General features: G+C 39.4%; 3 protein-coding genes across 6 annotated transcripts; 2 read left to right on the top strand and 1 right to left on the bottom strand.

Moving 5' to 3' along the window:
• Positions 1-69: 69 nt before the first annotated feature.
• neto2b (neuropilin (NRP) and tolloid (TLL)-like 2b) lies at positions 70-21386 on the bottom strand. 4 transcript variants are annotated; one of them, XM_056387474.1, is made up of 12 exons: positions 21306-21386; positions 20983-21060; positions 6691-6849; positions 5794-6070; positions 5534-5581; positions 5241-5368; positions 3342-3443; positions 2955-3081; positions 2403-2516; positions 1778-1908; positions 1602-1694; positions 70-1514 (listed from the first exon to the last, which is right to left on the bottom strand). In XM_056387474.1, exons 4-12 carry the CDS (start codon positions 6053-6055, stop codon positions 1065-1067), a joined length of 1455 nt encoding a protein of 484 aa, XP_056243449.1. In that variant the 5' UTR covers positions 6056-6070; positions 6691-6849; positions 20983-21060; positions 21306-21386; the 3' UTR covers positions 70-1064. The 4 variants fall into 4 exon arrangements, with proteins under 4 accessions (XP_056243449.1, XP_056243450.1, XP_056243447.1 ...); XM_056387475.1 differs by having other exon boundaries at positions 20983-21055; positions 21306-21383; XM_056387472.1 differs by lacking the exons at positions 20983-21060; positions 21306-21386 and adding exons at positions 7053-7109; positions 8609-8950 and having other exon boundaries at positions 5794-6042.
• si:ch211-127m7.2 (uncharacterized) lies at positions 17679-20007 on the top strand. The gene is made up of 3 exons (XM_056387479.1): positions 17679-17963; positions 18053-18155; positions 18971-20007. Exons 1-3 carry the CDS (start codon positions 17863-17865, stop codon positions 19325-19327), a joined length of 561 nt encoding a protein of 186 aa, XP_056243454.1. The 5' UTR covers positions 17679-17862; the 3' UTR covers positions 19328-20007.
• Positions 21387-21441: 55 nt separating the features above from the next.
• LOC130176400 (cell surface glycoprotein 1-like) lies at positions 21442-24251 on the top strand. The gene is made up of 2 exons (XM_056387477.1): positions 21442-21547; positions 22489-24251. Exon 2 carries the CDS (start codon positions 22496-22498, stop codon positions 23474-23476), a length of 981 nt encoding a protein of 326 aa, XP_056243452.1. The 5' UTR covers positions 21442-21547; positions 22489-22495; the 3' UTR covers positions 23477-24251.
• Positions 24252-24454: the final 203 nt, after the last annotated feature.

Genomic DNA, 24454 nt, shown 5'->3' with positions numbered 1-24454 from the left:
GTGGTAATTTCTGACACTTTTCACTTTTCTAATTCCAGTATATGAACAATTTCAATTATTAGCCCATGCTAATTTGTGGTCCTTTATTATGATGACAAAAAAACCTACAAGGAAACACTGCAAACTAACCTCCAACTAAATTAGTTCAATCCCTTTTTCAAGTACATTACTGGCACTCTCTCTGATTACATTTTTCCTTTTTCTAAATATTGGTCTTGCTAACCAACAATAATCTAAAATCCAAAGTTTGTTGGAAAGTCTGTCTACAGTCAAAAAAGAAAATAAAACAGAGTTTTCTAGTGTTTGATGGGATAGGAGTGCCAGTGGAGAGTTGGATGATACAGAACTATATTTTTGCAATCAGCCTTATAGGTGAAACTCCAGCATACTTGTGTGACACACCCTTTAGAAGCACACGCGACTGCTCAGCTGTAAACAATGGTCAAAATAGCACGTAGACTACTAAGAGCTGTAAACATTCATTTCACCTCCAGTATTAAAACCCTTCAGTATCAAATCAATGGTGAAAAATTCACATAGACCACTAAGAGCTGAAGATTTGTAAAGTTTTATAGCCTCCTGTGTTATGTTTCTGACTGCTTTACACACTACACAAAAGGATCCAGAGTTTGAGACCACGCATGTGGAGTATGAACAGTTTAAAAGTTCAACCCTGGCATCAGAGGGTTTTAAAACTGACTTACCAAATGCAAGATAAGACTTTTCCTAAACCAATGGTATGGTAATGTAGATGGTTATTCTTTAGCACAGGTAATAATAGACTGAACAAAAACTAAATTGTAGTGATTTTTCTACTGTTTGCTGAAAATGTTATCATGCTTCCTCTTAAAATATTCTTAATCTATTTTCTTTACAGTAAAATGTTTTTAACAAAATACATTAATCACAAGAATACACAGCATTCTCTTCTGTCAGATTTAAGTGAGACACACCCTCTCTACAGTCTCTTTTCTTCCTCTCCTCTTTCCTGTAAATGTGTGACTGTGGCAGTGATTGAAAAGTTGCTGCTGTAGAACTAATGGTGCCAACCTTGTCTTTTCTTCTCAGAAGTCCATGGACAAGGATCTTTGCTGGGCCATTTCATAGTTCCCTCTTCGGCTTCCTGCTCTGCGCACATACACATCATATCTTGCATCCTCCTCCTCCTCTTCATCCTCCTCCATCACTCTATCCTGCCGTCCCACTGCTCTATCCCCCATATTGTGATGGCCCTGCATTCGGCCTGGTTTCATACTAGGCCAGCTCTTCTTACGCAGACTGCTGTTCAAGTCCCTGAAGGGAGGTAAGGTGCTCTGGAAGTCCCCTCTGAAAGGGGGAAGCTCCATGGATCCCCTTACCAGTCCATGTGCACCCTGACTGGCTTTGATGGAGTTGACAGAGGCCTGAGAGCCACAGTGGTGTTCGTGTATGCAGCGTGAGCCTGATGAGGATCTCCTGAGCGCCTGCAGGGACTGGAGTTCCTCTGATAACTCCCCAAGGTCGCCAGAGATCTCCTAAAAAAAAATAACGTTGTCATTATTACAATTTTAAAAGGCCATGACCATGTTCAGGTAATACTTTATCAAAGTGATCCAACTAACCTTGTCTCGGAGGGTAAAAAGCTCATAATGCGGAGGATCAAACACCTCCTGGAAGTCGCCCCGGTGAAACAGATTATTCTTGCGGACCAACACCTGTAAAATATGATTAAACACACTTGGTAAATTAACTATTTCTACACCAAAATTTTGTGGCATGATTGTGACTTGTCTGTTACCTTTTTTCGTGGCTGTTTGACCTGCACCAGGATGGAGACAATAAGGAGCAGCAGCACTACACCCGTAGACACACAGATTATTGTCCCGTGGGTCTTTGTGATCTGGTGAAAAACACCTTTGTTCTTTTTCTCTGGATGATGGAGAGAGGGAAAAGGAGAGATAAAAAATATGAGGGCCATTCAGATGCACTGAGAGTACATCAGTCATCTACCCATTGCCATCCCCGTCAGGACGGTCTGTATCTTTGGTTGCCAGGATTAGTTCAGAGGCTTCACTAAGTGTCAAGGCACTGATAAACAGCCATCCCAGTCAACTGAGGTGCATAAGAGCCACTTATCAACCAAAATACTTTTAGCTGGAAAGGTGCCTAAGATGATAAGAATCTACTTCCCCTACCAAGAGGAAATATTGTAGGAATTTTCTGTAGTGTCCAACATTGACCTATATTCACTGCTCCGTGGGACCAGGGTGAAAAATTAAATCGGAGACTTGCCAGGATATTTGAGAAAAAGGATCCTCAAAGGAGGGTCAGTGTGACACAACAGAGCCAGACATAACATGCATCATCATATTGTCATACAACATGGCAGAATTTCAAAGGAAGAATCGGCACAACAGGTGTACCTTTGCAGTTGCTCTCATCCCAGGGAAAGACACAGTTTTGTATGCCGTTGCACACCAGAGAAGTGTTGATGCACATGTTACTGTGGCAAAAGAACGCACTTCCTGCACAGGGTGCTGAAAAACAAACACAGTTGTATTAGTACGTGTTGCAAGCAAGCTGATAAAGCAACCAAAGAGATAAACAGTAAAAGGAAGTTCTATCTATTTCCTGTAATTCTTTGTACTCAGGTTTGTTTAATAGGGATTCCATTTATAAAGCACTTATTGAATTACATTTATGCTGCTCTCTTTTCAAAAGGATACATGGAAATCCAGCATTTTGTAATATTTTTTAAATATTATACAGTTTAATGCATTTTCTACAACTGCCACTTTTCTCTTAAAAACCTGCATTATTGAATAGAAAACACAAGTTAGTGCTATTACAGATCTGTTTGCAGTCCAGGCCACACACTGTACTTTCCCTCGCACAGCAGCTGTGACCAAACAAAAAGGACATTGGTGGGAAATGTAAAATGACAGAGATTAAGAGTAACTGAAGGAGAAACTCACGGTCAGCAAAAGATGTGAACAGCATACGGAAACGGCTGAGACGGCTTGTCTCATCAGCCCACATCCTCACTACTCCCACACCAGTGTCCAGCATGATGTCATTAGCTACTGTACTACAAAACTTGGCCTGCAAGAAACCACACATTATTTTCTCTCAGAGTTTTGGATGTGCAGTCTCATTGAGGCCAAGGTCTGTAGAACAGTTGCTATATATTTCTGATTGAAATGTGTGGCAAGGAAAGACGGACTGTTGTGTAGCAGAAGGAGAGAGAAACTCAGAACTGAGAGAATAATAAAATACTATATGCAACAAATAAAGTATATCAGATCAAAGGGCTTTCATTTTACAGTACATATTATATCATAAATGATTATTCAGTATATTACCTTGAGGTCCTCAATGGCGTTACTGCCATCATAAACAGCCACAAAGTTCTTCTTACATTCATTTGAGTTTTCCATCTGGTATTCCAAGAATCGCAGGTAAATCTGGAATAAAGAATGTGGAGGAGATACACGGTACATTTTGTTCATTTTTCATGCAGTTTAGTGTATTTTTCTTTGCTATAAGATGACATATCTGCATTACAGGTTCAAATATAAATCATTTCAAGCCAGGTTTACTGTATGTGCCCTAATGTTGACTGCTGGATTATCAGCCTATGTTCGCTTTATACTTCATGTGCACATACATGTATGTCAAGCTGCAGTCTGATTATTTGATGATAAAATACGTAAAATGCATTTATCTAGGGTTTGTGTGATAGGAAGTTGAATTCTTTGTCTTTATGATTATGTAAAGGCTGTGGAACAAACACCCATCACAACTGATGAAGAGGTATGGAGGACGCACAATGCACTGCAGGCTGGAGACTCGTCTTTTCAATCACTGTGTTGTCATTTTGTTCCCAATGAATAATATCCCCTCGCATCAACAAAAGGTTTTTTTTTTGTTTTTCTATCTCTCCTTATTTCTTACCATACCTTTAATTTTCTCAGCTTTTCTCTCTTGTATAATCATCCTGATCACTCCGTGTCCCTGCCACTGCAGTCTCTGTGCATCTTGTATTACTGATTATGTAGGAAATGAGTTGTGTATCAGCTACATGGCAAAGACGTAACAATATTAGGGGTGCAACTGAGGATTCAATTACTAAATAAATCATTATTTTCATTATTCATAAATCTGTCAGTAATTTTGTTGACGAAATATTAGTTGTGTGGTCTATAGAAAATAGTGAAAAATGTCTGTTACAATTTCCTAAACCCCAAGATGATGTTTTCAAATGTCTTGTTTTGTTAGAGTAATTGTCTAAAATCCACCATAAAACATTCAATGTATTATCTAAAAGACAAAGAAAAGTTGAAAATCATGGCATCTGAGTGGCTGGAATGAGGGAATATTTGGTATTTTTGCTTGAAAACTGACTCGATTATCAATATAATTGCAGGTTGATTTTCTTGTCAATCATCTAATCAGTTAACTGACTTATCCTTTGAGCTCTAGAAATGACTCTGGATTTCTAAACATGTTCTGTCCTCTAGCTATGGCACACTGACCACAAAGCTGTGCCTGTGTGAGAAAAGGCAAAGCAATACATACATTTGTGTACATTTTTGACACTTCTCAATTTTCTAATTCCAGTATATGAACAATTTCCACAAATTAATTATCTGATCTTCATAGACATCATCAGAGGGTTACAACAAATTAAAAACAGTCTATTACAGCCACCTGTCAAAAGTGCCCATGCTAATTTGTGGTCCTTTATTATGATGACAAAAAACCTACAAGGAAACACTGCAAACTAACTTCCAACTAAATTAGTTCAATCCCTTTTTCAATTACATTGCTGGCACTCTCTCTGATTAAATTTTTCCTTTTCTAAATATTGGTTTTGCTAATCAACAATAATCTAAAATCCAAAGTTTGTTGGAAAGTCTGTCTACAGTCAAAAATGAAAATAAAACAGAGTTTTCTAGTGTTTGATGGGATAGGAGTGCCAGTGGAGAGTTGGATGATACAGCACTATATTTTGGCAATCAGCCTTATAGGTGAAACTCAAGCATACTTGTGTGACACACCCTTTAGACGCACGTGTGACTGCTCAACTGTAAACAATGGTAAAAATAGCACGTAGATTACTAAGAGCTAAAGAATTGTAAAGTTTCATAGCCTCCTGTGTTATTTTTCTGACAGCTTTACACACTACACACGTTTTTAGCAAAAATACATTTTTGTTAAAATGTATTTAACAAAACAATATACTATAGCAAATGCCGTACCCTGTTGTTTGTGGGGGCTCGTATAGTCCAGATGCAATCCACTGCCTGGTCTGGCCTCACTTTGTACTCCTCCTCCACCTGACTGGAACGGATCAGGCCGTCAGCCCCGGACAGCTCAAACTGACAATCTGCCCCACAGACGGTGACCGAGGACAATAACAAAGAGGCAGAGAAAGTGGAAACACACGAGGGAGAAAAGGGGGATTAGGGATGGCAGTGAGGGGAAAGTGCCATGACTTTGCATCACATGTTAATGTAAAAAAATCACTTGATCAGGTATGTATTTGCACTACCTGGGATAGGGTTTAGAAGTCCTCCCACATGCAGATGAAATTCAGGGTCTTTGGGGGGAAATCACAAAGATGAAGAGAGCTATCACACTAAAGGCCATCATCAGTCAGAATGCAGATATTCGATTGGCTAATAATAGCAGGGACATTTGATTATAGCATTATTTAAGCAGACCAGATGAACATTCAGTGAGTATCAGGATGGTGCAGTGAGAACACTGCCATACAGGGATCAATAAACCATCCCACTGCGTTTGCATCACCTGCAGTAAAGCTGTACTGGACCTGGAAGCCGATCCCCTCCAGCTCTTCATCACTGAAGAAGCGAATCCACATGAAGCGTCCGCTAGAGAGGACGAGCCCTGGGTTGGCTGAGCCACAGAAGCGATTGATGAGTGGCGAGAAGCTGAATGGACCGTCCCGCACCTCAATGTGGTCAAAACGACACTCAAAAGACGCCTCGATGTAGAAGGCGTCGTCAAACAGCAGCTCTATTCTCTGGCGGGGCAGGGCTGAGGGAAGCATGGTGGTATGTCACTTCTGCTGCCACAGAGGTCAGCAAGACAGATAATAAGACCTTAGAATGGCGATAAAAATATCTGCTCCTTTAAGATTACCTTCAGTTTTGCTGATTTTTCATATAGTATTACTAGATCAGACTTTTGTGTGGCTTTGTTTTGTTGACTCCAATAGCAATTACAGTGACGTACAAAATGACAGCAGGGTTTGACATATTCTTTGGTGTGCAAGATAATGAGATAAGATAACTGTGAAAAAGTTATGTCCTGCCATCTTGTTTGTACTTTAACAACCATAGAGGGAAATGACTTTAGCATTGCATATAATGACTTGGTCAGAAATGGGCTTTGTTGCCAAGACAGACAAAACAGCATAATTTGTGACCAATTTATAATGAGCGATGTTGATGCCATTTTTGAATGAAGGAGGCAACAGAAACAGCGGCTTGAATTCTTTGTCGTCTTGCAGACAAAACAGATGAAATAGTGTTTGTGGTGATGTCTGCTCTCCATCAGATTCCCTTTAATTAATGCCAGAGCTCAAGAATCTGGCACTAATTCAATGTCCAAATCTATAACATTCACAAAATTAGAACATGAGCTACATTTTTGGATCAGGCTGAGGCACATATTGTTGGTTACCTTCCAGTACATAAAGGCACTCCTTGTTGGGAGGGTACGTATTCGGGTAGTTGGGGGAGCTGAAGGTGCCACCATCTGTGTTTCGTACCCAGTTCCCACAGTGACGAGAATGCTGTGGCTGTTGAGAAGGTTTAGCTCCTTTTGATCCTGCTCCACCATCTGCATGTGAAATGACATCCAACTGAGACATGATATTCTGACAGTAAATCAGATCTTTTCTTTAAAAATATACAGTTAACGGTACCACACAAAGACTAACGACATCTAAGACAGTGCTGTATGTACCTACCTGTGTAAAAACCTCACTAATCTATAGTTAAATTAGAACATGTGTCTTGATTTAATGAAGGTATCAATCATACCTTTAGTCTTTTGTGCCAGAGCAAATCCCTCCTCAATGACCAGGAGAAATATCCAGACTGTAAAAGAAGCCCAGAGTGTGTGAGGGGGTAAAATCGAGGAATAAAGGGAAGAGAGAGAGAGAGACGGCTTTGCAGAATTTCTGTGTCTTTGCTTGCTCTCTCCTCTGAATCCCTGAATGTATACAGCAGACCAGGGGTTTGGAGTTCAAAAGCTTGGCAGGAAGAGAACAAGGACAAGCTGCTTCCTTATAACTCTTACTCCCATTTCTGCATCCTTCTTTTTCTTTGCTGTTTTTTTTTTCAAGGTTTATATGTAACACAGTGGACAAGAGCTGGGACTGTTGACAATCTGCTGACTGCCATGTGTGCTGTGCAAGGACGTGTAGCGGCAAATAAAACATAGTCTCTGTTTCATGAAACCTTATCTTGTGCCACATTTGTGCCCTATTACATAAAATATGACCTAAATAGAGCATCTTGCCTAAGGTCAACGGGCCACTGAAATTTGCTTTGAGTTTTCACCAAAGTGGCAAGTTGACATGTTGGCATGTTGCTGTGCACGTCCAGTGACAAACTGAAAGTCACAGGACAGCAGTGCTAAACAGCTATGTGCTGATTTCTGGCCAACGGTTCTTTTTCTTTTTGATGATTTATTGGTTGCGCCCCTTCATGTTTTATTCCATGTTGCCATGTGTTATGTTAAAGTAAATTTAAAAAACGATCCAAGGATTACTTTCTATCCCTACTAATCTTGAAAAAACCCCAAATGAGAATCTGCATTATAGGCTGCTGTCACAAATACACTACTTCTTACAATGAAGCAGGCAGTGTTTTTGTTCAATGAAGAGCCATCTCCACAGAAACCATGTTCAGTGTGTGTGTGTGTGTGTGTGTGTGTGTGTGTGTGTGTGTGTGTGTGTGTGTGTGTGTGTGTGTGTGTGTGTGTGTGTGTGTGTGTGGAGGAAGAACTGAGGCAGCAGCAGCCTAAATCGTCCTCCTATCACTGGCCCACCGCAACCTGGTGAAAGGGGAAAATAAAATTTTTCCTTTTGATGAATAATTGGGATTTTATTGATCTTCGTAGTTCTCTCGTGCAAAAAAACATAAAAAATATTACAGCAGTAAAACGTGGCGCATCGGGAGCTGTCACTTCAGCACCATGAAGGGTTCCACCAGAGAAACTTTCAAAACAAACAGATTAGTTTGGCATTTTCCTGTCTTTTCAAAATTGTCTATAAGTAATATGGATGTCGTAATCGCTGTGCAGTTACCGTGGAGTTTTTTTCTGTCTTTATTTTATTTTATTTATTTATTTTTTTTTTTCAATAGCGTGATTGTGATGTAGAATTATTTTTGTGCGCGGATCAAAACCTAAAAATACCAGGAAGTTTGTGAACAACGCACACAAATGTGTCACAAAAAAAAAAAAAAAGATTGATCACAGATTAGAAACGCCCGTCTCTCCTACATCTCTCACTCTCCCCTAGACACAGAGAGGAAAGGCACAGTTTCACGAAACGCCCTAAAATCATGCGAGTATGAATAATCCCACTCACCTACACGCATCCTCTCAGAAGAATTCCGTTTTCTGGTTTTGGATTTCAAACTTGACCAGGTTTGAGTCCCTCACATCCCCCTGCCCGTTTAAATCAATGGTCCGGATTAGCGCATGTTAGAACCACTGATTTCCAAAGTCCAACTTTCACCTTTTCATCCTAATCCTATTGGTCAATATGAGAGCGGTTTCTGGGGCAAAAAAGAGCTGATGAAGAACTTCTGATTTATTATCGGTCTTCACTTACAGAGAAAAAAAAACTGTGAGATGAGCAGAGTTTCCCTGCGCAGAGACGCTGTTACCGCAGAGCTCAAGTCTGTATCAGTCTGACTTCTCCTCTTAAATGAACAGATGATCTGTCTGCGGCTGCTCGCGGTTTTAAGATTGGGCTTAGTTGGCGCGGGAAGGGGGAAGAGATGATTGCGCATGTGCATAATCATACATGAGTAATAAGTGATATGATAATCCTCACATAGCCTGTCTGGCATATTGATGAATGCATTATGAATTAACATTTTATTTTAATTTAATTAGCTGATATATGGCAAGTGTCCAGAAGGACACACACACACACACACACACACACACATACAGAGGACACCTGTGCCAAAGAACTCAGTGAGCATAAATCAGTCACACATTGAATTCCTATGTGTGCATTTCTATGCAGAGCAGAGAGCAGGGCACATTCACTGTTGTCTTTTCTCATTTTTCTGGAAGGACACAGAGCGCCTGCAGCCTTAAAAAAAAAGAAAAAAAAAGGCTGTCTGGAGCTGCAGAAAGACAAAAATGGAAGCCAAGAGTTGGTGGGATGGAAAGATTTTCCTTTGATGTGTTGCCTTATAACAACAGAACCTGTCACCATGTCCAGTGGCAGATTCGTGATTCATGCAGCAGCTGATGGTAATTGCTTTGAATCAGAGGCTTTGGACAATGTAAGGTTGCTCCTGGCAGCCAAAGGCAATCTCAGTCTGACAGATGCCTGAGTGTAAATAAGTGGTACATTCTAATATCCTCCCATCCTGGCCTTTCACACTCACACTTGGATGGTCATATGCATCTGTTGCCTACTACAAACCTATTTTTGTTGCTTCTTTTAAAACAGGCTGCCATTCCTCATATAAGTAACATAAGCCAAACTACGACTTAAGACAGCAGACACTTTAATTTCTACAAATGACAATTACAGGATGATAGTTAATGCTGAAACACTTTGCCACTGTAGCACAAATTCACTGAACTGACTTAGTAATGTCACTTACACAGCAATATCTATCTGACGTTTGCTAACATTAGTTGACATTATAGCAACAATAAGTTACTGGTCATACCAGACCGAGATTGTAAGATTGTATCAGCATCGTAACATCTTGGTGTATTTAATTAAGCAATGTTGTGTTTTATCGCTTATGAATTCAACTTACAACAATGACTGTGTTATCAGTATTTTCAGAAGTTACATAGTATTATTTTAAGTAAAAGTCCAGACGAACTATCAGTAAAATATAATTAAAGAATCTAAATTATCGGGCAGAATGGTTTCTGAATAGTTTCATTGTGACATAGGCTATTTTAGTGTTGGATTGATATTACTGATAAATTAAATGTGTAAGTAGTAAGATATATCATCGGGCTGTTTAATCTGAACAATTCATCATATGTTATAAGTTGATCATATGTAAAATATTTCTGTGCAAGGTAACTAGTATCATCAGATAAATGTAAGTAAAAAGTACAATATTTCCTTCCTAAATGTAGTTACATGAAAGTATATCAGAAAATGTAATTACTACTACAACGATAATAAAGTACAACTATGTTAGATTTTAAGTACAGTAATAAAGTAAATGTACTTAGTTACATTCCACCGCTGTTTACCAGATACAAAAAGTAGATGTGGCGAGATCAATACTTTTCAACCAATGTGTGTAAATTTATGTTGAAAACCCATTATTTGTGTTTTCCCGGATGATAATGATCTTTCCTTCCCTGCTTCTTTGAATTTATGATTCTCACATAAAACTTCTCAAACAAATTCAAGTAAGACAGAAGAAAAACTGCAGCCACCAAACTTCACAAACAATCGGCAAACCACAAAGCAACACATCCTATCAGAAAGCCCACGGGCCATATTTTCAAAGTCTCCAAGGCCATCATTATTCAGTAAGGTGGGACCAATTTTTCCTCAGCAGTAACAACCTCAGGGTAAATTAATTCAGGAGGAGATGAACAAACTCACCCACACAATATATGCACCATCATAAAGTTGCATCATCTGGGCCTGTGTTTAAAAATGACACTGCTCCCTTATGATTGATGACAAAGTGAAAGTGTTGCCTCAGAGACGCATGAATCATTTAGTTTATAGGACGTGTTTGGTTTGGGAGGGCTGCTGAGACACACTGCCTCATCCTGAGCTGCCTGACATTTGAACCACAGCGAGAAAGTGCAAGTGACGGGTCATCGACAAGCTCCGATGAATACCAGCTGTTGCTCTCGTGACCAGAGGCCACAGTTGGCTACTATCACTGTTTGTCACCCTCTGTCCGTCCGTTGCCCGAGCCACTAGTAAACACACATGCAAACTGGCAAACCGACAGGCTACACATACACCTATGTTTACCGCACATCAAAGGTATTAAAATCTGCATCTGTTGCCATGGCAACCGGGCTGGTGTCTTGCCTGCTTCTTCTAAGGCAATCAGGGACCCAGGAAGCAAAGGTTTTTACAGGGTTTGACAGAGACGAGGATGAAAGCGGAACAAAAGACAAAATCTCCCGGTCTGTCTACCTGCACTGCTGCTGCTAGTGGAGGAAAAGCTTTGTGTTATAGTAACGTAAAGCCAGTGGGAATACTTTTAATCCCCCTGTGAGTTACTGTAATGTTGGGAAAGCTTTTGTAATACCGAGGTGTCCTTGAATCTTTAATTTGCCTCGTCCATGCACACTACTGCAGCCCTGTCATTTTTCTGGGTTTTCTGGGTTTTCTGGGTTTTCAGGGTGTTGAATGTATGTGGGTTCTCTGTGTATGAACTATTAAACAAGCTGATGAAAAACAGTATTCTACGATGTAAATGCAATGTTCCTGATTTGCTTAATTGTATGGTTGAAAACAAGTTTGCTGTTTTGCACTTACTGAAATGCAACTGAAGCTTTGCAGAAAGCTATTGTCGTTTATTTTGGCAAAACGATCTATCTCAATCTCATCTTGTTCAACTGGGCACACTTTATCTGTGGAGGCAGATCATGTAATACAATAGAAAGCTCCAGAAGAGCTTCTCACAGAGCCAGTGGTGAGATTATTGCGCCAAGTTGCAATTTTAACATAATTTATGAATTAAAAAAGTTGAAGAAACCTTTAACTCTTGTATCAACAGCAAGCAATGCATGGTGAATGGCATAATTAATCCTAAGTAAAGCTTATAACAAAGAGTAACTGCACAGAAGAACATCATCTCAATGCCAGTGCCCAAAACCTCATATAACCGAATCCTCAAAAGTACTAACACTCCTCCAGCAGCTGTACATAAGACTCATGCATTACATGTAAGAAAAGAGGTCAACTGTGATGTGAAGATAATCAGACAGCTTTTTGTAATATCACAACCTTTTTGGGATATGCATGTGTAACCATCGAAAGGAAGGAAGCGACAGTAGAAGAACTAAAGGAGGACAATGAATCCTAAACTGTTCGTTTGCAGGACCAGGGTTGTAATTAGCATTTTGATTGGAGTCTTACCCAGGCAAGTGATTGCTCCTATTAGCGTGTGCTTAAGGATGAAATTAACATCTTTAATTTGGCATAGTCTACAGTTGAGTGAGCCAGGTGACTCGGCTGCACACTCCCTTCATTCTCTCTTTTTGTTGTCCTTACTGTGAAAGAACACATGCATGTACCGTGTGCATGAGTGCATGTATGTGCATGTGCGTGTCTTGTATTGCAAATAATTTTGGTTGTCTGAAAAGAACAATGAGCTTTTAAGGACAGGGTCATTTTTAAGGTCAGGGATTACACAGCAGGACTTTTCATGCAGTTCAACAGAAACGTGTCACAGTGAGGTTAAGAGGTTTCCAAGCACATAGTAATACACTATCTGGACTTGCTTTGAATCCGTGCCAATGTTGCTCGATCTGCTGGTCGCAGTAAAACACAACAGATTGCTGAATTTAGAGGAAAAGCACTTTTATCAGCTTCCGAGGAAAAGTCATTAAGATACCACCACAAGCCTGTGATTGGCAGGAAATCCCTGTGGATTTGGCCTATTACTGTTGATGAGGAGGCACAGTAGCCTACAAGTCCCGACTTTAATAGGGTGGAACAGATTACTGCTTCCCAGTGACTTCTCATTTATCATCACATTGATTTGTTTTTTTTGTTTTTTTTGGTCCTCTCAGACACATTTTAGCGCGACAGATTTTATTGCCTCTGCGCCCGCCATAAGCATTTGATGTTACAACTGCAGATTATGTTCCAACTAAACACCCTCATGCACAGTCCACTGTGTTAAATCCTACAATCAGCTGGGGACACAAACACAGGTCATATAGTGTCTCAAAAAATACCTTTACCTCAACGTACCTTACACATAATTTACTTTTTTCCTTACAGCTTTTCATCAAAACCATTCTCTACGTATACATTTTACTTGAAATTTAATCATCACATAGATGATGCCTTACATAATAGTCAGCTTAAGTTTAGAAGCCAGACTGTCCCAGCAGACCCAGCCACTGAGAGTAAACACAAATATCTTATTCCTAGACAGATTTAGATATATGTGATATCATTCAGCAGGGAGATGCTGAACTCCATTGTTATCTTTGGCCCATATGACAACAGATTAGAAGAAACAAAAAAAGAAGCAAGAAGAATGACCTCATCAAACAAATGTCATAAAACAAGTATAGATTAAGCCTTCGAAAACATTCCAAAGTCAAATCCATTGCCAGATAAGTTCGGTTGGTTACTACACATTTGAGACAGAGCTTCTTAATTCACTTTCTCCCCAGTCCTGTGCCTTTACATTATTTGTATACTTCTCTGCTTTCCAATCTCCGTAATCTGTTTATGCTCATCCTCATCTCCCACTGAAAGCGTAATCTTTTCTGTATTTATACAAATTCACATATGGTTTGTTGCGTGTGGAGTCGCATTTGATATTTTCCAAATCATCATAGACAGAGGGACTTGCACAAAAACAACCACACACACACACACATCTCAGAGAACTTCTCCATTGCCATATATCTTAATTAATTGCAAAACTTTAGTTTCACACAACTAGACGCAAATGTATTTACTCTCTCAATTTCTTCTTCTAGTCTTTTGCTCCTTGTGAGATCAAACCTAAACTGCATACAAGTGTAAATTTATATTTTATGGGGTAAGGAATGAGCTATTTTGTGATTTGGGATATGACATCTGGGAATTTGTTCCTTGAGGCATCTTCCTCATGTTAAAAGATCTGAAGTAAACCATGAATCAACAAACACTGTCACTAAAACGTTTTTGGCAAAGCACACTACAGACGAGGAGAGGGGATTTGTGAGAAGTTGATGAGCTGAATTTTGGGTGCATTGCTTAATGGTAGAACTTATATACCTGTTGGCTCGGCAAACTGAAGCATGCAAGACTTTCTAATTCAACAAATGATGTCATAGACTGTATTTCCTGTGATTATTTTGCCAACAGAAACAGCCTGAAATATTACTTCAGAAAAACGGTCACATTTTCTGTCTGTTTTGCTTCTCTGTTGCCAACTAATATAGAAATTAGCTGATGATTCAACTCATTATCCGTTTTTATATTCAGGTTGTGTGCTTTCTCTACCATTACCAAAATATATAAAAAACAAAGACATCACAGGTTAAAGTAAGAAACCAAACAACCTTGTCCTGCTCATTTTATAGAAACATTATTTACATTTACATTATTTCTAATCAAGCACACATGGCTAAGCACATCAACAAGTAGCAGACATACATAAACACACTGAATGAGAAAACTGTGCCCTACATTGTTTCTGAACATAATTTTACACAAGGAATAATTGGCTCCCATGTGTTTGCAATGATCAAAGCCAAATGGGATCTAGAAACACTGCTTAAACATAAAAATGACTTCCTCTTTTCCTCAGGTGTTATGGACTGTGCACGCCTAACTCAGACAGAAGACAGACTTTACTTAAGGTCATACCAAAGAATCTGTGCTCATACGTGCACTCGTAAATGTGTACACACATGCACTAATATTATCCTGGATGCCATATGAGATGATGTCTCTCCCAGCAGATAACATCATTCCCCTCATGACCAGCAGGATATCTTCATTCAATTTAAACATTCTGCTCTTCCTAAATCTTACAGCATATGGCCAATCACAAGGATGTTTCTGGAACAGATGGCCAATGGTAATGACCCTTATGCAAAGTACAGTTAAGCCCAGGAAGACAACTGAAAGATTAGTCTGCTTCTCACCAATTAGGGCCTTCGGAAAAAAAGAGATGGATGTTAAAAACAGGAGGAGATAGAGATTAGATTAAGTGAAAATTCAACTTAGGTCACTTATGTTTTCTACATTATAGCTTCTCAATTGCCCTATCATAAATTAAATATAGGCAGATACGTCTGGGTTGAGATTCTAAATATTTTTTTTAATGGGGTCATTACAATATTCATAGTTAAGTTTTAAAAAGGGAGATTCTTCATCCTGACCATAAGCATAAAACCCAATGTTAAACAAAACCACAGTGCTGATGCTCTCATGTCCCTAAGTTGATCAGACATTTTGGCCATGTTCGACCCACAAATTCAGCAGGCAAGTAGAGCAGTGACAAGCTTTACTGCAGTAGCAAACAGAAATCTTCTTAGCATCGACTGATCTGTGGATGTGGCAGCAAGCCTGGAGGAGGATGAGTTCAATGCCACTCTAGGTTCCTCAAAGATTTTTTAATGTTCAGATCATTTTTTAAATGAATTTAATGATTTTAGCAATGACGGTAAGATGATGACTTATAAATAATATTTTTTGTCAAGTAACAAACAACCATTCGTGCTATTGGTGGATATAAAAAAGATGGATAGGGTGCAGCTTTGCAGGACAGCTGTCTGGGAGTCCCATGTTACACAAGCAGGTGCAACTTTCTCTGCAAATCAGTTCAATCTTGGCTAATAATTATCAGTTTGTGCTCGGTGGAATTTTCAGTTATACAGTAACATTACATAAGAAATGGGCTAAGTGAATGAATCATTTTTTTAAAATTTTTTTTAATTAGTCTGTTGAGAAGTATCTGTTGTAAATAATAATAATAATAATAATAATAATAATAATAAATGATGGGAAATTGTGAGGATTTTTTTTCATGTGATACCAGTTCAGTCCTCTGATTACTTGTCTTTCCTAAAATGCTCTGAACTTGACTGCTTTAGGGAAAAAGGGCATTGTGCGTGCATCTGGCTGTTAACATGCTCTTTGCCTCGAGATTTATTTCTCCCTTTTTTCCCCACTTTTTAATTTAGTCAAATATACAAAGCTGGTCTTTGCAATCAAAGGCTAAGCACTTGTAGGAAGGGGCTTTAGAGACATAATTAAAAGGCATGAGTAAGAGAGGGCAGCTTTGGGTACAAAGTGACAGAAAGTGGGAATCTGATACAAGGTTGCTTTAAAATATCAGAAACTTAAAGAGGGTGATAAAAGAACAGAGAAAGGAGAAAAGAGGGAAAATTGAGAAAAAAATGTGTCATAAGACTAGACTAGTGGATTAACTGTCAGCCAGTAAGAACAGGGGACACAGGGTTAGAGGGCATTAGTGGTTCTCTATGTCCTCAATACATTTCAGCAGTTAAGTAAAGGTATCAAACAACTATTAGTATCTGACTGTATCTAGAGAAGGGGGAGTAAACACTACTAAAAGTATTGTTGATTATTAAATTGATTTTCGTGTAATTTTTTTAAAGGAAATGTTGTTTTATGTTACTGGCAAGAGACTCAATATACAAATCCACATTTGTGAAGGAGAAACAAGAAACCAATGTAAATACATAAAAATAAACAAACAAATAAAACCAAACTTAAAACAGAAAAAAGACAAGTTCAGACAACAGAAAGTCCCTGGTGAGAGATGTGACTTTGGATGATGAGACTTTATAATGCAGTTTTAATTACACACCACACTACTGCAACACTGATTAATTCCAACGACAAATTGTACTAGTTGTGTTGACTCTCTCTCTCTCTCTCTCTCTCTCTCTCTCTATCTCTCTCTCTGTCTGTCTGTATGTGTGTGTGTTTATGTAAGTGTGCTGGTACATTTGTAGGAGATGGAAGTCAGTGAGGATAGCAACAGAGATAGACATTTGAAAATTATTGTTGAACTTTGTCACTATCATACTGCATCTTACACATTCTCTAAAGTGTATATATATATATATACTGTGCCAGTATTATAAATAAATATATATGTGGCCAAGTTCTTCCAATATCAACTAGATTACATTCAGTAAAGACTCACGAATCGATAGCAGTAATGTGACGATAAAAACTATTTTCCCAGTCAAATCACTGAACAACCTTTGATTTTAGTACTAGTGACACATTTTCCTGATACACACCTGTAGACCCATTCAAAGTCACTCCATGAGGTTTTTCAGTTGGGTGTAGCCGATTACAAACGGTGGAGAGTACTGAAGTACTTCTCCTAAGAATACCAAAGTTTTTGGGTACTTAGTCACTTTAATATTTCCATTTTATACCAAGGCATTGTGTCATTCTACTCCACTGGGCTACATTTAGCGGGTAATAATGCACTGTTTACACCTCTACTCATATTTGTGTTCTTTAGTTAGATTAGTTTGCAAGTTCAGTTAAATATGTAACTAACCACTATTTTGTGTAAAATCGGTTTTGAAGGATTGAAAACTGGAGAGGTTTAAAGGCACTTAATGGACTGGTTGAACTTATACATCACAGTCTAGATACACTCACTAAATGCAGGAGCAGGGGTTATTTGTTCAGGTCTGTGCTCTGTGTTGTGCAACATCTTCTTATGGCGCATTAAGCTGTTTGTCCGCTAAGTGGCGCTAAAGGCTCAGACAGCCTGCGCGGTCGCGTGGTTTGACCAAAACGAGAGAGCCCTCTTCTTTGTGTTGTCTGCTCAGTAAATGATGGATGATATAACAGCCTTAGTGTAGGTCTTATAATACATCCATGAGATGAACACATGACTGTAAAGCTGCGTAGGTTTAAACAAAGCCAACATGTCAGACAGACACCGGGCGCTGCCGTCATGGATGGCGAAGAAGGAGGAAGTGAAAAAAAAGGAGCCGCTGAAGAGCAGGAGGAGACGGAAAGTTGCGAGGTAATCGACGTAAATAACAAAATAGAGTCTGGTTTGTGTGTTTTGGTCTGTAGACTCATTTGAAAAAATATGCACGGGTGTGTTTCCAGAGCTGCTTTCTACTGTATGAACGAGAAGGAGCTGGTAGAAGCTGCTGTGTCGTATCTTACCAACGGTGCCTGCGAGGATGTGGCTCTTCCCACGGACCAAAAGGTGGCGATGTTTTCTCTCTCTCTCTCTCTTTTTTTGATCAGTGTTTCCGTTTTGGGAAAAAAAAAACTCCTTGTAGAGATATGAATATAAATATAACTTCCAAGACACCATGAACTCACACAAGTCAGGACCAGAGTACTGCGTAGAAATGTCCAAACAACAAAGTCTCAAACTGGAGAAGCTACTTGGGCATCATTTATAATAAGATCTTCGGACCATACAACAGAATTCATTAGTCACTGAACAAATAGTGCTGGAGAAGTCAGAATAAACACTAACTGAATGATCCATCTTGCTCTCTTTTCCAGGCTTTATGAACAAAGTTGGCAAACTTCAACACATCAAAATTTAAGAACCATTCCAGATTTTGATCATCTGTACCCCAGAATATTTTTTGTCAAGGCATTTCATAGAAAAGTAGCTCCCTTAAATTATTATAATTTGTACAAGAGAACATGGGACTTACTTTCCACGTCACACAGCTCCTGAGTGTTTCTGAATCTGTATCGCCCCAACATTTATGGCCAGAGGAAGATAAAGATCTTTGGCATCATTTCTCTTCAAACCTCAGCAACAGCTATGAATGAAGTATAAAAATGAGGACATGCCAAAATTGTATCGTATATGTGAAAATCAAATGTATTTGGATCACAGCTTTTTACTTATCCACAATACATTTTGTACATTGTACACATTTACCTGCACACAGCCCCAATTTGTGCTGTACAGATAACTAAAGTAAAAAAAAAAACAGCTTTGAATCATAATTCTCACCATCTTTTTTCTGTACCATTGTCTAAAACTTGCCCACACAGGTTGAGTTTCAGGACAAGGAAGCAGACACCACTGTGAAGATAAGGGAGCAACCTGCATCTTCAAAAACAAAAGCAAAGCCAGTGACAGAAGAGGACTCCTCAGACTGTAGTGATGCCCAGGACGCGACATATGTTTCAGAAACAGACTTGGACATTACTGAGGTGGAAACAGTGCCATACACCGAGAGCCAGCGGCATCAGGGACCTGAGGGTCAGAGGTCGGGATCAGTTCAGAATCACAGTGGTCTCAAAAACATTGAACTGGTGGTTGAGAAAAGAGGAGAGTGCCTACAGCCACCAGCAGATACAGGGGATGATGATGCCTTACGGCTTGTGCGAGAAATCTTTTTCACCTGATGAAGAACTTCATTGAAAATAGCTGAGATGTGTTCACAATGAAGGAACAATCTTTTTCTTATAAGGGAATGTTACTTGAATTACAATTTCCCAGTCAGTACTTGTGAATGCGCACAGCTCCTCCATCAAGCTACAAATTGGAGCATTGATCCTTTAATCGATGGCACTGGGGTGTAAAATTTGGCACAGCTCAATAGAAAGTGGACGGAGAGACTGACGCTATTCACCAACACTTTTGCATCAAAATGAGGTGTAAATGCTGGTTGCTAACTCAGCCGGGACACTTTTGCTGTTGAGATAAATAATCGTGCTGATCCTTTGTGTTAAGCTGTGTGTATATAAGCCCAATACTTTCTGACGTTTCAGTGAACAAAGTACTGAACATTTTACACTTAGTTGCTACTCATTTACTGAGCACAATACTGTAGCTTTACTCGGGGCCTCTTTGTATGAGGGCTTGCAAAAAGATCATTCAGGAATCAGTGTCAGTGAAGCAGCTCCAGTTTTTGTCTTGATGTCACCTCAGATTAAAGCTTTACATTCACACAGAACTGTAAAAATCATATAATATAATATTCTTATATTTATATCTGTGTAAATTTACTGTGTGTTATACATAACATTATGTTCCAGTTTATTTTAAAAAATGATGGTAAACTGAAATACAGTTATAATATCTATCAGGTGTGTTGTTTTTTTTTTGTTTAATTTGTTTTTTTTGGTTTTCATCATCATTTGTCCCAAATGAAAAGATATATTGAAAACATATCAAAGAATATGTAACAAAATAATTTATTTACAATTTAATTTACAAAAAACATAGTTTGGTTATAGCTGCATCATGTACTTTGTCTTCATGATTCAAGTTTGCTTTCTGTTAACAAGGTGAGAATGACTTTTCCTTTCTGCTAATTTTCTTGCACACTAACAATCCTACACACCCGACTCAGTGGTAAAGCTGAGGCAGGGACAGTTCTATTTCCAGTCAGACATTAGCCTCCTCCCTGATACACAGGTAAGCACAGTTGTGATAACCAGCTCAACCTGCACACCCACACACATATAGAACCAGAGGGTCATGTCTTCCCAGCTTACATACGGCTGATTGAGTAGCAAAAAAACAGTAATACCAGCGAGGATGAGCAGGCTTGATGCAGCCTGGCAGGCCATGCTAAACCACAGTGCTGCTCTGTCTTTGGCGTAGGCTGCTAACAGCATGGCCAGCAGGGCAAAGGCCACCAGCACCACTGGAATGTATAAACCCAGGAAAACGACCATTCGGATGATGTTAATTTTTATCTCAGAATCAGCTCCCCAGACAGGGTTGCAGTGCAGTTCATATTCATGTCTGAGACAAATTCGAAAGGGACTGATGAGGACATCATTGGAGACGATGAACACACCAGCAAATAACACTAGGGACATTAACACCTGAATGAAGATGAGTAGGAGAAACATGGAAATCCAAAAAGAGTGCCCTGTGGGACTCTTCACAGAGAGAGCAGCCATGACAGAAGCCTGGTGAGGCTGTTTGACCTCTGGCCTGTAGGTTGATATTCATATTGACAGAAATCAATACAAACAATCATTTGACAAACAAAAAACATTTAACTGACAAAATTGCCCATAAATTCAAGAGTTCTGCATGAACTTACCTCATTATCACCTGAATGATCTTCAAGAATGAGCTTTGAGTGGGATCCCTGTCAGCTTCTCAGCCTAACACGCCTGTGCTACAGCAGTAAATGTGTCAGAGGTTTAATATTCAACTTTGAGTCGGTCAGCTGATCAGCATTAGGTTACTTGCACTTTGTATTTATATGAAACCAACATTTAGATCACTATCTTTGGTTAAAATACAATTATCAGTTCAAAATTATATAATGTTGATCATTTTTTAAACATAGTTTAGTGGTGATAATTTTGAAATGTGACACAGATGTTAGTTGGTTAAACATAGGTTTAGTTGTTTACTTACGTTTGCGAGGCCACGATGTCGGTCTGGCTCGGGAAGTGCAGTGTTCTTCTATGCAGTTGGTGGCGTGCACGGGCCGTGAACGCGCACGGTGCGCAGCAGCGTCTGCAGACTCAGAGCTCCGTCTGTCCTGCGGCTGGTGCGCGCTTCAGCAGTCAGTTTGACGTGCGGACTTCTCCAAGTCGGTAGTGCGAGATCATCTGCTGCGTTTTCTACTTTTACTGCCACTCGAAAAGGTCCAGAAGGTTGGTTACACATTAGTTACGGTTATCTATTTTTCACTGCAAATTATTACCTGAGTTGTTTTTATCTCTCTACACTATGGATAGTTTTAACAGTTTGTTCAGCAGAGGGAGGGAGGCGGGGTCGTCAGCAAGAGTTTCTTTGTTCATTTTGCTTTGACCAGCAATTAGAAGCAATTAGCACACGGATATAATTCACGTTTTTAAAAGTTATAATTGGCATATTTATCATGGAATTATGTAAAAATAGAAACACGGTTAGAACTGCATGTGAATGTGCGGATCATGGTTCTGACAGACAGCTAACAAGGTGTGGTTGTTATACAGAATAAATAGAAAATGCAAATACAGGGAAAACATCAACTATAATATTATTGTTTTGGGGGGCAAACGTGTGAAGTGCACGTCTAAACATGTCCAGGATTTTTGGCTCATAGAAGTAAAACACAAACCTGTTAGGTGACCTGCTGTACAAAGCAAACAAGAAAGAAAGAATCAAACAAACTTTAAAGCTTTAAATTATCCCTGTGCACTCCAGAAACATTCACCCTACAGAGACAGCTCATCTCCCAGCACTGTTTAGCACATGCTGTACATGCTGTCCGGGAGGGGTTCAAGGGAACATAATGTACCAAAACACATAAACTGGAATATGTTTGCTGCACCAGTTAATTAAAATAAACTTAAATACTTGATTTGACTTAAATAAAGTTTCTCTACTTTTTGTTGTTTATGTAACCTTGAGCAAGTGCATATTCATGAATTTGGAAGTAAAACATCAGCAACAACTTAAGATACAATGCCTCCAACCACAGGAATTTTATGTATGCTAATATTGAGCCAAATATTACATTACAGATTATCTTTTTAAGAACACTTGAAGAACACAATTTGATATTTAATTATTCAAAATAATTTTATTCTTATTTTGAACTTCACAACAGGTTGATCATGGGAAACAGGTTCAGCAGAAGGCGAGACACACCAGCCGGCAGTGGTGAAACTGCTGCCACTGAACAGAAGGCTGCAGAGGAGCCAGCAGCTCCTCACCCAGCAGAAGAGTCTGGGATAACACCGACCCAGGAGGCTGTTGAGACAGAGAATCTAGATGTGGTGGTGGGTGAGCCAGTGACACCAGTGGCCTGTTTACCCTCCGAAGAATGTGTATCAGAGTGTAAAGAGGTAGAGGCCCCTGCTGTCTCAGCCACACTAAATGATGCTGAACCAGAGCCCGTGGCAAAGGAAACCCCAGCTCCATCCCAACCTGAGCTTCTGGTATCAGTCAGTGAACCATCACCTCCAGAATCGGAACCTGTTGCAGAACCAAAACTAGTTGCTGAAGCTCAGCTCGCCCCAGAACCAGTCCCAGAAGCTGTTCCTGAACCAGAGCCTACCTCAAATCCAGAGGCGGAAGCTGAGGCTGAAGCTGTACCTGAACCCATCTCAGAGGCAGAACCAGTCCTAACTGAGGCTCTGGAGCAGCATGCAGACATGCTTACCCAAGAGTCTCTCCCTGAGCCAGAGCTTTCTTCACCCCCTTTAATCGACCTGGGTGTCCCTGATGTCAATCCTCAACCTGTTAACACTTCTCCCTCCCCAGCTCCCATCTCTGACCCAGACAATGCAAACGAGCCCTCAGACATCCCAGTGACTGAGGAATGTGAAGGCAGCGCTGAGGCTGCTGAGAGTTCCACGTTTGAGCCGGAAAAGCCTGAGGAAACAACAGAATCTCTGGAAAAACCGATGGAGGTGGAGGCTGCAGAGAATTTGGAGCAGCTTGTAAGTGATGTCAATGAGGAAAGCATTAGCGGACTTCTACAGAACTTAGAGCTGAAAGGAAATGACCTTGTTGCTGACCTCATTCCCAGTGATGTCAAGATCCCTGATGACACTCCAATCACAGACATAAGCACGTCTACTGAGCTGATGTGAATCCACTGATGAGAATTCATGAAATAAGTGAATGGATATTTTTCTGTGAAACCTTCTTTACCTTTTACATGACTTGTGAAAGAATAACAGATAGAATGTTTTTTTCCCCCTTCACTTGTGTGGCCGAACTGCTTTTTTTCCTCATTCAAAATGAACCAAATGTGCCAAATGGACTCTGGAACAAACTGCTGTCTTGACAGTTTTCACCCAAAACTAAATATTGATACATTCATGTTTTTTAATACTTATACAGCCATATTTTGTGTGTGGGTGATGAGTAAAGGAACTTAAACAGGACAGGGGATATTAGTGTACTTCAGTGTATTGATGGACAACAGAGATCTTCCTCTATGCAAATTCACCAAGCAAGAATTTAAATGTATTTCTCGTAGTGACTTTAAAAAAAAAAAAAGGTACCATTGCTATATCACAACCTGATAGAGAAAAAGACTATGGGGAGTATTTGGGGATATGGGGACATTTTGATTTAGTGTAAAGGGAAAAGTAAGAACTTTTTAAAGTGGATAACTATAAGTTAGTGTAAAATGACAGGCAAGGGACAGTAGCAATGCAACCAAAGATTGAGACCATATATGCATATGATGATATAGAGGGATACAAGTATCCAATAGACATTTATGCTTTAACATACTCATGTTTGGACTTTGCAATAACAGGAGTGGTCATCTCCTTATTGTATTTTCAGTATAATAATGTGATTTTTTGAAATGGAAGTAGTGGCTTGCTTGTAAAAATAAAAATATTATTCCATGTGTGTCATGGTCATGCACCCTGTTTTTTTTTTTTACTTGAGTAAATATTGTTATTCTATGTTACAGATTTAAAGTATGGAAATGAGGAGAAACTAGAAGTTCAAGATAAGGGTGAGTTGGTGTGATACTTAACATTCATTATCTTTATGGCCACACGGCTCCAGATGAACAGTAGCTGTAAGCTCGTCTCATCATTTCAAATGTG

The sequence above is a fragment of the Seriola aureovittata genome, chromosome 10 (genome assembly GCF_021018895.1).
Source record: "Seriola aureovittata isolate HTS-2021-v1 ecotype China chromosome 10, ASM2101889v1, whole genome shotgun sequence".
Taxonomy (NCBI): Eukaryota; Metazoa; Chordata; class Actinopteri; order Carangiformes; family Carangidae; genus Seriola; species Seriola aureovittata.
The sequence above is the reverse complement of the archived record's forward strand: the minus strand, read 5'-3'. Positions and strand labels throughout refer to the sequence as shown.

What these genes read in the sequence shown, in the direction of transcription:
- neto2b (XM_056387472.1), bottom strand. An exon ending in TCTGGCACAAAAGACTAAAG is followed by an intron (nt 6,850 to 7,052) that starts GTATGATTGATA and finishes TTTCACATGCAG; the next exon opens with ATGGTGGAGCAGGATCAAAA. An exon ending in GAGCCCCCACAAACAACAGG is followed by an intron (nt 3,444 to 5,240) that starts GTACGGCATTTG and finishes TCTTTATTCCAG; the next exon opens with ATTTACCTGCGATTCTTGGA.
- LOC130176400 (XM_056387477.1), top strand. Translation starts at nt 22,496, where the DNA reads ATGGGAAACAGGTTCAGCAGAAGGCGAGACACACCAGCCGGCAGTGGT.
- si:ch211-127m7.2 (XM_056387479.1), top strand. Translation starts at nt 17,863, where the DNA reads ATGTCAGACAGACACCGGGCGCTGCCGTCATGGATGGCGAAGAAGGAG. An exon ending in AGGAGACGGAAAGTTGCGAG is followed by an intron (nt 17,964 to 18,052) that starts GTAATCGACGTA and finishes GTGTGTTTCCAG; the next exon opens with AGCTGCTTTCTACTGTATGA. An exon ending in CTCTTCCCACGGACCAAAAG is followed by an intron (nt 18,156 to 18,970) that starts GTGGCGATGTTT and finishes TTGCCCACACAG; the next exon opens with GTTGAGTTTCAGGACAAGGA.